This window comes from Neolamprologus brichardi, chromosome 15 (assembly GCF_056152115.1).
Source record: "Neolamprologus brichardi isolate AB-2024 chromosome 15, ASM5615211v1, whole genome shotgun sequence".
NCBI classification, from domain to species: Eukaryota; Metazoa; Chordata; class Actinopteri; order Cichliformes; family Cichlidae; genus Neolamprologus; species Neolamprologus brichardi.
In genome coordinates, this window is record NC_142118.1 from 17,011,373 (window position 1) to 17,028,827 (window position 17,455).

The 17,455-nt window shown below is 40.5% G+C and overlaps 1 protein-coding gene across 2 annotated transcripts in view; it reads left to right on the top strand.

Moving 5' to 3' along the window:
* Positions 1–12,745: 12,745 nt before the first annotated feature.
* jag2b (jagged canonical Notch ligand 2b) overlaps positions 12,746–17,455 on the top strand; it is a 43,628-nt gene continuing 38,918 nt past the window's right edge. For both annotated transcript variants that reach the window (XM_087852012.1, XM_087852013.1), the window contains exons 1-2: positions 12,746–13,069; positions 13,722–14,042. In XM_087852012.1, coding sequence (XP_087708138.1) covers positions 13,001–13,069; positions 13,722–14,042 — 390 coding nt within the window. In that variant the 5' untranslated portion in view covers positions 12,746–13,000. The remainder of the gene's footprint in view (positions 13,070–13,721; positions 14,043–17,455) is intronic.

Consider the following 17,455-nt stretch of genomic DNA (forward strand, 5'->3'; position numbering starts at 1 on the left):
CTCAGTGACTGTATGTTGTAGCACATGTTATTCTATTAGGCAGTGAAAATCCTACACATACTACCTTTAAGTGAGCAAAGTACTCTTTTTCTTATGGTAAAGACATAAAGAAATTTGTCCAGTTGTGATTTATTTTTTTTCCCTTTTTGGTGTCTTAAACTGAATTTGTGTTTTTAAGAAAATATTTTCAGAAAAAGGTACAGGTATGAACATTGCATATTTATGAATTTAACATGTATTTTATGCTTTATTAAAATGTGTATACTCATTGTGGGCAGTGTTTTTAGTAATGTTTCGATTTTGTTAATTTATTACCTAAATGTTAAAATATTTAACTTTCAAAACATGACACTTGGTACAAACATACAGGATATTTAAATATGATACTTTGCATGTGCACTGTGTTGGATTAAACTGCATTCAATTCAAATAAAAATGGGTTTGATGCCCAAAGTGTCTGTTTGTGCTCTGAGTATTTACTTACTTTTCTTTCTTTGCGTAGAATAAGGATCATCATATTTGTGCATATTTTATGTCATTTCTTTTACTGATGTTTATTTGTATCTCAATAGGCAAAGAACAGCTAAGTGGTTGAAAAAAATAAGGTTTTCAGAGGAAAGGTGTATAATGCTACTGATGACTGTGCTTGACATTTCATTAGGTACACTTTGCCAGTACCCTCTTTTGCCTTCAGAACCGCCCAAATTCTTTCATGTTATAGATTTAAGAAGCTGCTGGAAACATTCCTTAGAGATTTTGCATCCCAAGAATGCTGTATTGGATTGAGATTTGGTGACTGTTCAGGCTATTTGACTACAGTGAACTCATTTCCATGTTGAAATGATTTGAGCTTTTTGAGAATAGTACTCAGTGGTCATAAACAGATGGACATGGTTAGCAGCAATAATCAGGTAGGCTGTGGTGTTTAGATGATGCTCATTTTGTATTAAGGGGTCCAAAGTGTGCCTAGGAAATATCCTCTACATCGTTACATCACCAGCAGGAGCCTGAGCCGTTGATACAAGACAGAGTGGATCCATGCTTTCATGTTTTGGTTTTTTTAATCTTCTGTTGGCACCTTTTGGTGAACTTTAGCCTCAGTTTCCTGTTCTTGGTCGATGGGGTTGCCACCCAGTGTGGTTGTCTGCTGCTGCAGCCCAACTACTTCAAGGTCAGACGTGTTGTGCATTTAGAGATTTTTGTCGGCATACCTTGGCTGTAACAAGACATAATATATTTGAGTTACTGTTGCCTTCCTATCAACTTTAAGCAGTCTGACCATTCTCCTCTGACCTTTGGCATCAACAAGAGATTTTCACTCAGAAAACTCACCAAGTAGTTTTCTCTGCAAAAACCTACAGATGGGAATATCCTGGTAAATTGTGGGAATATCCCGGTAAATTAGATCAGCCCATTTGGCACCAACAACCGTGTCACATTCAAAGTCTCAAGTGTTGTCATTAAATTTTGTTGATGCAACTGCTTATGAATGTCATTGAGAGTCTAATCTGTTACCCAAAATGTATTGTTTGCATCAGACAGTTCCATTCACTTCATAGTAAAGCAAAAGATCTGCTTTTTCTGTGGCTACCATAAAATCTACATCACTTCTCCGTGCCTGCTTATATAAACCTGTCAGTGGCCTTTATGGGGCCCTGTGATATGAATCATCCCTCTTGAGAAAAAAAAAGGCATCTCGATAAGACACAACTAGCTGTGAATCAGGAAATGAGACAACACATTTATGCAAAGAATCCGCCTGTAAAGATAAGCCTGAGCAAGTGTAAATTCATCATGATTTCTTTTTTTCTTTTTTTTCCCCCAGAAATGAAAATGGGCTCTTTTTTTTTTCTCATTTTACCCGTGGTGATTTTATCTGAGGTGGCTCATTGAAGGTGTTGTCTTTCTTATGGAAGCATTGTTACAAAGACAAAAATGACTTTCCATCACAGTCAAAAGTTCATCAGTCAAAGGTGTTATCCAATCACAACTCTCTATCACTTTCATTTGGAGTATTATTTTCTTTTCTCTGGCTTTCTTCAATGCATGTTGCCTGGAAACAAAATCGCAACAAGTCACACTCCCTCCCATTTTAGCATCAAAACTTGCTTCTCTGGTAACGCAACTCCTGCAGAAAGCACGCACAGACACACAACAGAGTTAGTGGCAAGAATTTCTTTGACCTTTTAAAGACAGACAAAATGAGATGTTTCATCTGTTTGCAGGATTGGTAGGCAGTTTTCTACAGATTACAAAAGAGTGGTTTACATATCCTTCAGTAATGTATTAAAATATATTAAAGACTACTTCGAGTAGAGGGACATAGATGTTTCACTTCTTGGCAGGAAAAGTAGGTTGTTTTTATTATTTTTTATTATTTTCTTTCACCTACTGTATCCAAGGAATTGGGTGGGCCAGCCTATGCCGGCTTTCATAGGGTGAGGCAGGGAATACCATGGACAGGCCTGCAGTCTATTGTTGAGCCATTCACTAACCTCCATGTCCTAAGATTTTGGGTGGAAGCTGGAGAGAACCCACCCATGCAAACCCCACATAGAAATACCTAAGCTGGCCACTGACCCTCTCGCTGGAGGAAAGAAAAAGTAAAAACTAAAATGCAGAGGCAACTTTTGTATATTTGGATGACACGGGGAGCATGTGACAGTCTATTTAACAGAGTTTGCATTCATTTAGAGTCCAGCAGACAAATGTAACCCCAATGTGCAAAAACACTCTGTTTGTCATGCTGTTTGATTTTGGACATACAATTGAGTGAGTTGAAAGACAGTTAAATCAAGGAGACTAAAATATACCTTAAGATACTTTTATCTATGTATTTTTAAGTTGTTTTCACCATCCTTAGATCACTAGAGAAGCTGAATCTGATATTTGAGTCAGCTGAGTGGCTCCCCAATGAAGCCTCTATTCTTACAGACACTGCGCACATGATCGACAATTGTATCCTCAACACCATCTTAGGCGAGGGTGGAGGGGATGGGTGGATGCATCAGTCCTTATGTTGTGTCCCTGCTGCTTTCATGTTGTAACTGGATGCATGGGATGTCTCTGTTCTCCAGAGACCATCTGGATGTGTGTGTGTGTGTGTGTGTGTTTCCACAGCAGATGGATTACCACTCCTCTTTTTCTGAATACAGTCCATTCACAGGTGGGATCTAAAACAAGCCCTTTGAAAGAAAGTCCAGATCCAGTAACTACCACTGCAGGTAGAGGATACACTGAGATGCACCAAGCCAGAATTCTGACACACTCTCCATCTGTATGCTGATAAGATCTTCAACCTTATATCAATCAATACAAATCTTCAGTATGCCTTTGTGCACAGCAATTCTCCTAACCTGTAGATTTTTGTATTCTGTGTTTTTCTTTAACTGAAGGGCTAAATTCTGTACTTAGTGGGTAGAATTACAATCATATTCCCAGCTGATAAGATACACTGGTTAAACTGCCTCATCTGCTACCTTTTCTAAGAGCCTAGTGGGAAAATTTGGACTGTCATAAGTACACATGTTCAGACTTCTTCAGCTGAGGACAGTCTTGGCTGGAGAAGTCACTTTGACGAGCGACGAAATGTTTGCCCCACTGAAAACGTTACATCCAGATGAACAGAATCAACTTTTTGGAATTATGTGTACTCTACATTTTCTGGAGGTTTCATATTGCTCCTGTTAAATAATTTTAAAAAATGTAAAAATGTTGGTTTCTGTTCTCATTGTCATCCTATTAAAATTCTGAAAGCTCTTTATATTTACCCTGAAAACATCAGTGAATTTTCTGATTGGATCAAAGGGTCTATGATATATCGGGTACAAATGAAATCACTTCAAGATGTCCTGCCCTTCTGCCCTTAGCTCCTAAACAGTTAGGTCATAACCCTGGATTAACATGCCATTGTGCTTTGAGGAACAACAGAAGAGAAACTGCATGGTCCAAAGTGATAAACAGACTTCCATAGGGACCAGGTGAATACCCATAACCTGTTTCAACTTTAGAGAGATAATATCAAGCAGGCCATAAATGATTAACTGCTCTTTTTTGCAATCTGTTGAGTTCTTGTGCACGTGTACTGGCCTTATCAGTGAGGTAAATTTACAAGGCTCTGGGATTTCCCAGCTAGGTTGGGTTAAAGCGAGCCTCTGCTTCTAGTACCTCCATACCTGGAAGAAGTCAAATAGGAAAATGTTATCTGCTATGTTAACACTGACAATAAGGAATCTGAACAACATACCATATTTCACTTTAGCCCTTTAACCAGCAGTATTTAGATAATCTGAGCATCATATCTTATCTCTCAGTACAGGGGAAATGAAAGAGACAATAATTTAGGTTCAGAGGGATTAAGGACTAAACCCCTGCAGCTTTTTCTTTTCAAAATCTCACTCATTGTTGACGGTGGTTACCTTGCTGAAAAAACACTAAATCAAAAGGATCTTCGATCTGTTTTAGACTTGCAAAAATGTTTTAATAACTAAAAGATTAAATTAAGTTTCTTGGAAGCAGCTAAGAAGTGTGTCAAGGTTAAGTTGCTTGTTCATGTTGCCAAACATGACCAAGCAAATCGAGGCATACATTATGCAATGAGATTAACTTGCACAACTGGTTAACATCATGAACACAGGCGTTTCCTTTGTAAACCATTCGCAAAAGTGTGTGCGTGCTCATATCTTAGCTGGTGTGGACCGTTTCCCTGTTCGTCCGGTGTTACTGTAGTCCAACGATGCTTTTCCAGTTAGTTTGGAAATGTCTGTCACTTTTCCAATTCTTTAAACAATAAATGTGTCAAACAAGCCAGCATGGGCTTGGAAAAATGAGCTCTCTGTAAGAGAGCACAGAAATGCATGCGGTACTGTCGCTGGAGCAGAACATAAGGGTGTGAAAGAGGTAGAGGTACGCCTGGGTTTCAGCGGTGGCTAAACATGCGCTTTTATCGCAGCGGAAATGCACCCTTTCCACACACTTGCTGGCTTACTCAGCCATGGGGAATTACGGGACAAAAACTGGGAACTTAAGGTCACTGAGGCACAAAGCTTCTTTGACCTCATACTGATTCACGCTTCAGAAATTACACAAAAATTTAATCTGGTAGCCATGTATGAAAAATGTATACTAAGTTTGGATTTCTTAAGTCATCTGATTTGATATGGAAAATGTCAAGTATCAAATTAGCTTGGTGTCTAAGTAGTTCTAATGGAAGATCCAGTTCAACTGTAGGCTACATAAACTGCTGTTAACAGTACTTAAAACTGCCAATCCCTGCAAACGACTTCCTTTTTTTTGAAACTGTCTGTATGCCAAGGTATGGACGTTCAAATCCAACTGTCATATTTCAAATAGCTGAACAAAGCTTTCTAGTCCTGGACTGTCTGTTGCAAATTAAGAAATTATTTTCACTGAAGTGAAGTTGAAGTGAGCTAAAATTAATATATCGGTTGGTTTAAGTGTACTACAAAAAAAAAACTGCCTCAAGGTTGCAGAGCTTATTTTGTCTGCTAACTCGTCAGTCAGGCTCTGGAGAGTTCCCTTTGGCAAACATGCTTGGCGTTGTCCTCACTTCTGCTTGTTTAGGAAAGGTTACTGCAGTGTCTTCAGACGCTTTCTCCTGGCAATGCTTATCTCAGCTCTGCAACATCAAAAAAAAAAAGCAACAACCGTCAAGAGCCATAATTTCCTCCATTTGCCATACGATATCTTTGGTCAGTAGGTGTTACGTAGGCTATTGTTACACTGGACACACTGGTCAGCAGGTGTCACATATTGTTAACATGTAAACGTGGATAGTTTAAAGTTAGCCTCAGGATAGGGTGGCAGACTTTTTGGGATATTAAATATCATTCAAGTAGACATATAAATCCCAAATCATTAAAGATTTACTAGCCTTTTTAAAATGAATAGCTCATCCTTGCTAATGCCAGGTTCAACCCACTTTTTCCTTTCGACCTACCTTACTTGAGAAGGAAACATCCTCAGGGATTTGGGTCTGTACTGACATGTGAGCATCACACAGTTTCTTTAGTTTCTATTTGTCAGCTGCACATCCACGATGTAAATCTCCCGTTCCACCACATCCCAAAGGGGCTCTAATGGGTTAGGTAACTGCAGAGGCCGTTTGAGTACAGCGAACACATCGTCATGTTCAAGACACCAATTCGAGATGATCTGAGCTTTGTGAAAAGATGTGTTATGCTGCTGGAAGCAGCTAAGAGAGGATGGGTACACTGTACTATCCCCCACACCATTTCACCACCAGCACCAGTGTGTACCATTGATATAAGACAGGATGGATCCATCCTTTCATGCTGTTCACGCCAAATTCAGACCCTACCATTCAAATGTTGCAGCAGAAACTGAGACTTATCAGACCAGGCAATGTCTTTCCAACCTCTCATTATGCAATTTTAGAGAGCCCATGTAGCTTTAGTTTCCTGTTTTTAGCTGGCATCCAGTCTAGTCTTTTGCTGCTGTAGTAGATCTGCTTCAAGGTTTAACATGTTGTGTGTTCAGAGATGCTCTTCTGCATACCTTGAATGAAAAGAGTAGTTATTTGAGTTTGCCTTCCTATCAGCTGAAAGTAGCCTGGTCAGTCTCCTCTAACCTCGCCTGTTGAACTGCCACTCATTGATTATTTTCGCTTTTTTAGACCACTCCATAGCGTAGTGGTTTATATATTTGTCTGAGAAGTAAAAGGACTCCACTTAGAGGCTGAGAAGATAGACAGTTCCCTCAGAGATTACGTCAGGAAGGCCATTAACTACAAAAATCTGCAAAATGAAATACGCTACCCTGTGACAACCCCTTGAGAGCAGCTGAAAGTTACTTATTCTCTGTAAACCCTAGAGATGGATGTGCGGGGGAAATCCCAGTCGATCACCATCAACCACGGCACCTTCGGAGTCACTTCAATCACCATTCTTGCTCATTCCAGTGCACAGTTTAAACTTCAGCACGGCCTCTTGATCAGACCTGTGTGCTTAGTTTTTAATTACAATTTGCTGATTTTCTAATAGATAATGAAAATCTAGGTCACAAACTAGGATGGTCGTATTTATTTGTATTCTTAGAACATTATTGAGTTTTATGTTGTTGTGACACAGCTCATACTATACGTGATCACTTATACTGGTACTATGTAAGTCTGAGTGCTGATAACGTTGTACATGTCAAGATAGTTTATTTTCAAGGCTGAACTCACAAGCATTTGGCAATATGTTCTTTGAACACAAGTGCGCTGGACAAGCTGGATTTCTCAGCTAGCTTGGGCACAGCGGATACGGTAGTTTCCCCGTTCCTATCTTGAAAGTTTAAACTACGGGTGAGATGTTCTTTCAGCTGATATAAGTAGATAAACTGTACCTAAAACACTTTATTTTCATTTAGGTGCTGTGGGAAGGTATGATAACATTACTTCTGTAAGCGAATGAGTTCTTTTATCTCCACTGATAAATGGTACCTTCTTAAAATGACCTCTTAAAAGTGCAGATAATTCAGATAATGCCCTCACTTGAATTCAACCATTAATTATGCTTGTGCTACTGCACACACCGATCAGCTACAACACTATAACCAGTGATAGGCAAAATGAATAACACTGATCTTACTGATACAGTATGGTCTGTATGATAAACTTCCCCTGCATTCATGTGACCTGTAATAAGACTATTTGATTCAAAGTACTATGCATATGAAGAAAGAAAGGAGCATATGGTTCTTGGAGCACCACCGTCGGTTTTAAAACAAGCAATCAATATGTTATTGTTAATTCAAGGGCTTTTACATCAACTTACAGCCATTTTTACACACAATCCTCCATTTTTAGATGCTCAGACTCATATTGGACATTTGGCTGACAAGTACATTCATGGCCAGGTGAGGCTTGTTCCTCTTATTTCATGACAAATGAAGCAGACTTAATATCTAAAGTTAATCCAAGGTGTTGAATTTCACTGAGATGTCAGTGCAATCCAAGAAGGTTATCATTAAGATGAAAAGCTAAATAAAGTAGCCATCAAAAACCTTTGGAGTGGCAAAATCAACAACCTGGTACTTTCTTTAAAAGACTAAATGCACTGACCAACTCTGCAACACTAGAAGGCCTTTTAGTACCCTGATTATAACACTTAGACCTGAAAGTGAATGGCAGTGAATCCATGGTTAAGGAGAAACAGTCTCACAACATCTAATTAAATGAAGTACACCTTCGAGGAGGTAGTCTAAAGAGACGCCTTCATGAATGGAAATGCAGAGGCTTTGACTACAAGGTGTAAACCACTGTTTCCGCTGAAGAACAAAAAGACCAGAGTAGATTTTGAAAGAAGACAAATCTGAAAGAGCCAGCACAGTTCTGGAAAAAAAGTCTTTGGACTGGTGAAATCAAGATTATGTAGTACCACAGCGATAGGAAGAGAAATAAGTCATGACGCCGATGAGCTGTAGTGTACAGTGCAGATGAAACTGAAGGCAGAATGACTCACAGCCAAGCAGCAACTGAAGGTGGCCACATTAAAGGTCACTTCAGAGATACTGAAATCAAGAAACCTGACTTACACTGACTACAAAAATACACACTATATGGCCGGCGAAATGTCTTTTACCAGGTCAGGTTAGTTTGCTTTGGAGCAGCTACAATTCTTCAGCCTTTTCTGACATGCGTGTAGTGGCATAAAGCATAGACTAGATCAAAAAGAAAATAAAAAAATTATTTCACAGATAATAAAGACACTATCAAAACTACAGTAGATAAAACAACAATAAAAAAACAAAAGACCTTGAAAACCAGAAAGGACAAAGCCATCAAGGTGATCGTTACGTTCTGAACCTAAACTGCCTCTCTAAATAGGAATATTGCAGTTATTGATGCCAGTTAAGTAGGTCAAGGGGGAAAGGTTGTGGCCACGAAACAAGTTTGGTCAGTGAAGGCTGAACTCTAGAGGTCACAAACGGAGGTCTTTAATCATTCAAAGTCCCTTTTAGAGACATGAGTTTGAATAAATCCACAAGGGAAATAAACTGCTATTAAATAGTAGTGTTTATGGTCCATGTGGACCGGCCTCTATAATATTCCTCTGAGATGCAGCCATCTGCACTGTAGAAATCACAGACCTCACTAAGTATTTGGAATTCACTCTCCTCCGACCAAGGTAATGAAGCTACCCACCTCTATTAAAAATCCGAAGACATCAGCAAATGATCATCATCTTCGTAGCCATTAGAGCTTGATGAAAAACAGCACGCCTCAACCTTGACCCAAGCCACCTCCACCACCCCCGCCAAACACCACCACCGCACACACACACACACAGAGTCCCCGAAAGATGCTTAAAGATAAAAGAGAATCGACCCGTCAGCCGTATGTACAGAGACTGGAGATCTGAAAGGAGAAAAGCCATGAAAAATGGATGAGAGAAGAAATCCACTTCACCTCCCCCCTGGAGGCTGGCAAACCCCCCACAGCGCTCCCACTCATAATCCTTTCTCCTCCTGCACACACACTCCTCTCCCTGCGCCTCAAACACACGCATGTGGTGTATGCAAACAGGAAGACACGGTAGGCACACACACCGCCTCAGGTCCTCGGTAGGTGTTAGAATTCATCAGTTTGGTGCTAATATTAGTCTTTTATAACATTATAGATGTTATCCGTGACTGATGTGATAAAGCGAGGCTCCATGAATCTTAAATTTATTGATTTATTTTCTCTTGTTGGGATTCAATTCAGAATGCGGGTTTTTTTTCCCCTTTTTGATCAATTTTATAAAAAAAACTAATGTATTAAGAATCCTTGAGCTTAAAGATATGCTGAACAAATTGCATTAGTCACACATTTAATGGAGAGACTCATATTAGTGATTCATAAATGTCTAAATGCTTTCACAGACGCGTTTCTACTGTGACATGAAAACAGGTCTGGCTATTGAAGTGCTGAATATGGGAATAAAAGCATTTTTAAATATATGCTTTTAATGCAAGAGATTGGTTATGAATAACCTTCATATATAGAGGACTTTAACAGGTAAATCTAAAGCCACATCTATCTCTTAGGCTTTACTCTAGGGCTCTCTGCTAAACATTAACACCAGCATCCTAATAGCAATGCAAACATGCTGGTCACTGCCTTAGTTTAGCAACACCAAAAACCAATAAGACCAGTAGCAACAGTCCTTTCATCCATCCATCTTCCACTGCTTACCTAGGGTCATGGGGCTGACTTGAACCTATGCCAGCTGTCAGACAATGAGAGCACGGTGCATCCCGGGCAGGTCGTTAGCTCCAGTATTCAGTAAAAAAGAAAATTATTGGCTGTAGTTTGAAAATTTATGGATCCCAGAGGGGAACATTTGTGTTTGCTTCATTGGCAAAATATCCCAAAGCCACAAATACCACTCTCATGATTCCTTTTAAACAGTGCAGACATTGGGTCAGTAGGTTTAAGGTACCGCACAAGAATTTTTAAGCAACCAAAAATTTAAATACTGTATTTTGAGCCTGCATCACACTTTTTTGGGCTGACCACAAGCTGAACCATTATCTCCCAGCATGGAACATGCACACTCTTACACATTGTTCCTTTGCCACCCAAGACTATTTACTTATCCAACTTAAGGCACTAACATGTACTTGTGACAGCGTGTGAAATGTTCCAGTCAAAGCGACTGCAGTGGCTTAGGATATCGGCGGCCTCCTTCAAGGACTATCTGACAGGTTGGCAGGCGCCTGATGAGGAGGAGACAGTGACATGAAAGGAGGCTGAAGGCTGCTGTCACGTACATTTTGAGTGGCAGCTTATCCTGGTAGCGTGGCAAATGTCTACCTGAGCCCGTAGAATTGTTGTCATAGTTTTTGGCCAGTTTATCTGGGTACTCGTGGCAGTGAATACTGCCATTGTTTAACAGAGCAATGTTAGGTTTGAAACAGAGATGTTAGTTTTCTTTAAATACCTCCCATCTATGACCCATGCAGTTAATGCTGCAGTCAAAAACATCCAGTCCTGTTAATATGAGTGCACATCTTACTTAAAACCTTACATGATTATAGTATTTAGCAAAATAACAAATAAAGGGGCTGCTAAACTACTGGATATCGGGAGCTTTAACCTACAAATCGTGCTCATGCTTAGGTGTGGCTCATAGTACTGAAGAAAAACAATATGTGGACACTCTAGCTCAATCGGGTCGAAGATGAGGAAGTTGTAAAAGTGTAAATTAGCATTAGATTAAAGGAGAATTCATTCTTAGTTGTGGGTGAATAACTGGAATGGTTAAAGAGGGAGCCTTTTCACAGCAGCCTTTTTCACAGCAGGTGCTTTAGGTTTCGGAGTGAGCAGCCGCTAGTTGCAGCTTGCCTATTAGAAGTGGCCTTAATTCACTTCTTCAATGCAGGAAGAAAGAAATATCAAAAGAGCTTGAACATGCCTTGAGAAATGATTATTGCTGTGCTTATAATGGGCTTATAAAGCATGGAAAAACACTGGTAAGGACTGACCATCTGTCAGGGAGGACCAGATCACCTGAGTGCGCTGTGAGGAGATGCAGGTATCCCAAACATCTGTTTCTGTGAGCATGTATGCCTCTGTGTACAATCTGAGAGAAGAGGAGTCATTTTATATGACCAAACGCGCTTGCTGCTGTCGTTGTGTTCTTCGAGAGGGGGTCACCTCCACTCCTCGTGGAGTATAAAGGCAGCGGAATGAGCTGAGGACAAGGAAGCTCATTAAGTCAATAAGGGAGAGGTTTCGTTGTGGATTTATGTGGTCAAATCAAAGAGCAATGAGATGCAGCAGAGAACAGAGAAGCAAAGGAAACAAGAGAAAATGTATGATGGGAAATGCTGCACCAACAGTAGGTTTGTGTTTTTAACTTAAGATCCACGCAACACCTAAAAAATACAGGAAAAATTCGAACATGATTTCATATTTTTAAAGTTGACGAGTATTGCATAGACAGTAGAGGGCGCTCTAAACTGCAATTCGTGGACTGAAAAGTGTTGCGTTGTATGGAGTATTTTTTTTCCTTCCTCTTTTTTTAAACCTTTAATCGCAGTTAATGCTTCAGAAATGTTGATGATTAGATTAAATACAGTTGCACCTCTTTATTTCTCCATATCACTTCAATAACGGTGTTAGTGGCAACAATTTTAAGCATTATTAGATAAAATCAAAAGCAACCACTTGAAAAGAAAATGAAACTGTACTGTAAATGAATCAAATAATCCCCGCAGATTAACGCCAAACATTTAGCACACTTGTAGGGCTTATTATTGTTAACTTTAAGAGCAAATCTTTTTTTTTTTTTAATGTGCCTTCTGCCATCGGGCGTCACTTCATTTAAACACCCATCCAAATTTGTCTCTGGGCCTAATTAAGACTGTAATTAAAAGCAGTAAAGCACAGCAGCGCCGATAAATTCCTAATTTGACATAGGCTAATGGCCATGCTCATTATAATATCTTTGCGGCCGCGTTTAATTAAAGTCGACCCCTGCTTTGTTTGCACGCTGTAATGCGGTTTGTCTAAATGAAGCTCAATAGAAAGGCAGTACAATTCAAGTTTTGGGAGGAGGCGGAGGTGGAGGAGGATTGAAGCGGGGGTTATTATACTATTGTCCGCCCCTTAATCCGGTTGGCTCAGAGACTGCCCGCAGGCCAATTTGTAAGTGGTTTGCGGAGCTGCCAATCACAGCAGACATCCTCTCCTCAGGCTGTGGCAACGAAACATCTCAGTTGCTGTGTGGAGAGATTTGACGGAGGGACGCTGCTGTACATGGACCATCACTGCGCCTGCAATCCGCCGCCTGTTCACACACACGCATGTAATGCCTCGCTGAAATCTGGACGTACACGTTGGAGACGACACGCGTGTCAATATTCCATCTTTGCATGTATGGAGAGGAGGAACTAGTCGCCGGGTCCGCGGCTGTTTGTCTTTTTTTTTTAAATCGTCCCCCCCTCCCCACCTCCACCTCCACACATATCACTCTAATTAGTCGGAGGCATGTGGAATCTCACCAGGATTAGGAATTGCTTCCCAATAGTGTGCCTGCTGTTGACGTTATGGACGGAGGTAAGAGGGTGTTTTTTAAAAAAATAATTTATTTATTACTCATATTTAATTCTGCTCCGCATAATTAAAAAAAAATGTTTAAAATTAAAATTAAAAAGTTGGTGGGGGTGGAGAGATGCGTTGGCTCTCCGGCGACGCATATTCGCGTCACATTAATCGATAATTGAATTACGTAGCCGTCAGTTGTGGAGCATGTGATCGTGTTACCATGACAAGTGTAAGGAATTGATACAGGCAACTCTCCATTTTGGTTTAATGCTGACTCCTTTATTTGAATTTCTTCATCTTCTTGAGGGGAGAGAATTAGGCCTGAACCAAACAAGTTGTAAGTTGGATTGCATCAATTGGCTGCTGCAGCGGTTAATTCGCTCCCGTCTGAGAGTAACCTGATTGTCTAAAATCCCAGCGTGCAAACTGTACGCTGTTCACGTGCTCCATTCATGATGCAGAAAAATATTGTGGCACATCCACCCAATCTCCAAAACCTCTATACCGTTTTAAATGGAGAGTAAGACTCAGATTTGGCCACTTCCATACTTTTTTTTTTTTTTTTTACGCACCAGATTAAGATGCATAAATTATGCTGTAATTTCTCCACAAGAGCCTATATGTAGTCCTCTCTATTAAGAAAATGTATATACGTTGGTTGTAGGTGTCCCAGTCAACCGGCTATTTCGAGCTGCAGCTGATCTCCGTGGAGAATGTAAACGGCGAGCTGGCGGACGGGGAGTGCTGCGACGGTCCCCGGAGCTCCCAGGACCTGAGCTGCACTCAAGACGAGTGCGACACTTACTTCAAAGTGTGCCTGAAGGAATATCAGATGGAGGTGGCCACCACTGGCTCCTGCACGTTCGGAGCTGAATCTACGCAAGTTGTCGGTGGAAATACGTTTTCTCTTAAGGGCGCCAACAATAACCCGAATAAAGTCGACGATGCTGGCAGGATTGTGATCCCCTTCCAGTTTGCTTGGCCGGTGAGTGATTTCTCTTGCTCCAGTTAAGCCTTTCTTCACCCTTTCTTCAGACAGTGCATCATTTTGAACCCGGTTTAAAATGTAGGGCGGGTTTGGGTTTTTTTTTCCCCCTCCTTGTTACATGTACCCGCGGGCACACGCGCGCGCGCAAGCACACACCTGCAGAAACTCGTGGGTAGAAAACGCTCTGGTATTCTGCATAAATGAGGTTTTCCCCAGCAACACCTACCTGGAGAAAAGTTCATATTTTCAAAATAAGATCCACCAGATTTAAAAAACAAACAAACAAAAAAACCCCAAAAACTACAGCTAACAGTTGCTTCCAAATTTAGTTGACAGTCAGTTATTTTGTTGATTATTTCATCTAGAGCTTATTTCTCAAAGGTCTGAGCAACACATCAGTAGCTGAAACCCCCCAAGTTGGTTTTGCTTTTTTTTTTTCTTCCTATTTTAAAGTGAGTAAAATTTCTGACCCATTATGAAAACTATTGCAGATTACCTTTAACTTTTGAGCAGCTATATCAACAATTGCTTGCCACAGCTCAAATTGAAGCGATTCTCCTTTATACTGTTAAGACTGGAGGCAAGAACCTGTAAAGGAGTCGCAGTTGGAATAGATTTAAAGCAGTGATCCAAAAATGATTTTGTAGCATCTCCCACCTCCTGTCTGTCTTATTACAGAGAAGCTAGACCTCATTAAAGGGGGTGCTTAGCAGCATCCTGTCCTTATGAGAACTGACACACATCGGGGCTAAATGATTGCATGCTTCACAAGGATCCGATTGCAGTTACAGTGTTTCGCAGTGTCAACTGGGTCATCTTTTAAAGTTGCCCTGATATATGAGAATTGGCTTTGTTCCAGGCCACCAGCTTGCACCTGTCAAGGCCGTGATGGGGTGATTACTCTGAAATGCTTTGATATGTAGATGGTGGCGGGTGGGGAGTGCTTCTGCTTTTATGGAGAAATGGTTACGGCAATGCTTTTTACATCAGCAAATTGCTGATTTTAAAGTCAAATCAATTTATTGAGCCTTAGCTCGTTAACTTAAAGGTTGAACCTTATTGTTTGCTACTCGCAGTTTTGTGGGGTGATTGTCGGTGTGTGGGAGTGAAAACTCCTACTTTCGCACATAGCAACATTCAACAGCCAAGTTTTACAGGTGTAGGAGAGTGAGGGGATGCAGCCTGGTTGTAGGTGCTGGTTGGATGAATTCTGTAATACAATAATGAGTGTGTTACATTATGCTCAAAGTTTGAAATATGCATTCAGTTGGAGTGAATGATGCCTTTGGGTAGTAGCTCGGTGTGCACTTCTGGCTGGTTTTGACAACTCTCCGCACCTCTTCAGCACCCAGGAGCCTCCTCTCATGCTGTGCTTGCCAGGTGGCTGCTTGTGGTCCTTCCAGGCCAGTTAACCTCATTTCCCTCCAAATAACTGATAGCTGATAAAGGAGCAATTTTACTGTTTGAGGTTTTTATGATAATGAGTGCTTTCCTTTGGACACTCTAATGTCAAGCACTGTTTTCACACAGCCTCGAACACCTAAAGGCGTTCTTTACTATAAAGTAGCCAGTGGAACTCAATATGCAAACGCAGACGTCTGACACAGTTGGAGTAGACGTTAAAACATCTTTAAGGGGATGTTTTGTGTCAAAGGAACTGTACTGCACATTATTGGCTGCTGTTTAGACCAGGATGTGTGTGCTGTCTTTTGAACTGCTGCTGAGGATGGATGACAAAATCAGCAGCAGTTTCCTAACTAATTGAGTGCTTCAGGTTTTATTATGATAAACTAAGTGAACTTAAGTACAAGTGGTTGACCAATAGTGAAATAACAGCTGCATTTACTTACTTTTTAGGTTCAAAGGAAATAATGTCTAGAAGTATTTGGATACAAAGGCATAATTTTGAGTGTATGTGATTATTTGTGCAATAAATATTCAGTTTAAGTGGAGATGTTTAGCTTTAATTCAAGAGGCTGGGAGAAATCCTATTAACTGTTAAGGAATTAAAGCCATTAGGAGCTGTAATGTGATTGGGCAAATTAACATGATCATAAATTAAAATATTCATTTTCAATTTATTTATTTATTTTTTTTTTTGGGGGGGGGGGTCTGTTTTTTTGTTTCTTTGTTTTCTTTTTAACTTTTCACTGAATCTGAGCAAAACGTTGTGCTCTACACTTGAATTCATCGGTCTTTACCTGTCTTCTGTCACATTATTGCGTAAACATCAGCAAGCCAGTGACAGCTGGTTGGAAGCTCCGAATGGCCATATGTTAGACTCCCTGCCCAGTGTTGTAGAGGTGATGTTGTATTCCTCGGATCATGAGCCGTTTTAGTCGATTCTTGGCGTGCCTTATAGACATTTTATTCTGTTCCTGGCGCCAATTACTGGTTTGCACCTCATGCTAGTGGAACTGAACGATAATACATCTACCACCTGGAGCAGGAGTGGGCAATTAATTTCCCCATGTTAACCTGAGAAAATGGGCCTGTTGTGGAGGACTGCACCAATAAGCTTCTGACGAGATAAAATTAACAGTGAGCAGTGAGTTCAGCTCATTGTTGAAGTCTCTGCTCACTGTGAGCTCAACAATAAGGGCCCGTTTTCTCATGTGGCCCCTTGGGAACCTTAATTGCCCACTCGGGTACCTGGAGGTGTTCTTCATTTGAATTGATCCGACAAAGGGATTTTTCTGTACCATGGAAAGGATTCCGGGATAATCAACAGCTTTTGTGCAAATAGCCCAAAGGCTATGTTAATTGCCTTTGATCCTTTGAAAAGGATGGAGCACCATATTTATTAACGACTTAAAATGCCTGAAATCTTTCCTCAAACTGAGGCAGTCTGCTGTGTCCAAAATGACTTGATAAAAGGCTAAAAGACAAAAAAAGTCAATGTCTAGCAATATATATTCACCATCAAGTTATATTTCATTTGAGTTGAGTATTCCTTCGAGTCCAACTCAAACTTCATATGGACTAACTACATGGTTCATATCTCATAAAATATGAACCACTGAGGATCTCAACAACTTGAGGCAGAGGTGAAGAGGGCTGTTCTGGTGTGTCGTACTTCTGTTAAGTGCCCGGCTGATAACGTCGCAGTATTCCAGTGCCAGATGTCACAACAAGTCTTCAGGGTCACTGGCTGTGGCCTTGTTTCTTTCCTCACTGAAGAAACAAAGATGCAGTGTACTATTGGCTGTGTCATCTGGTCAACTGCCCATTTCGAGCCACATGAAAACCAGCGAGGGCTGGACTCTTCTGTCATCTTGAATCAGGCTTGAGCAGAATGAATGATTTTATTCCTGCTCCCAATTTTAATCCTTATCAGATGTTGATGTCAACAGAAAAAAATCTGCTTAGGTTTTTGATGATAATAAATGTTCTTGTTCTTCTTGTTCTAC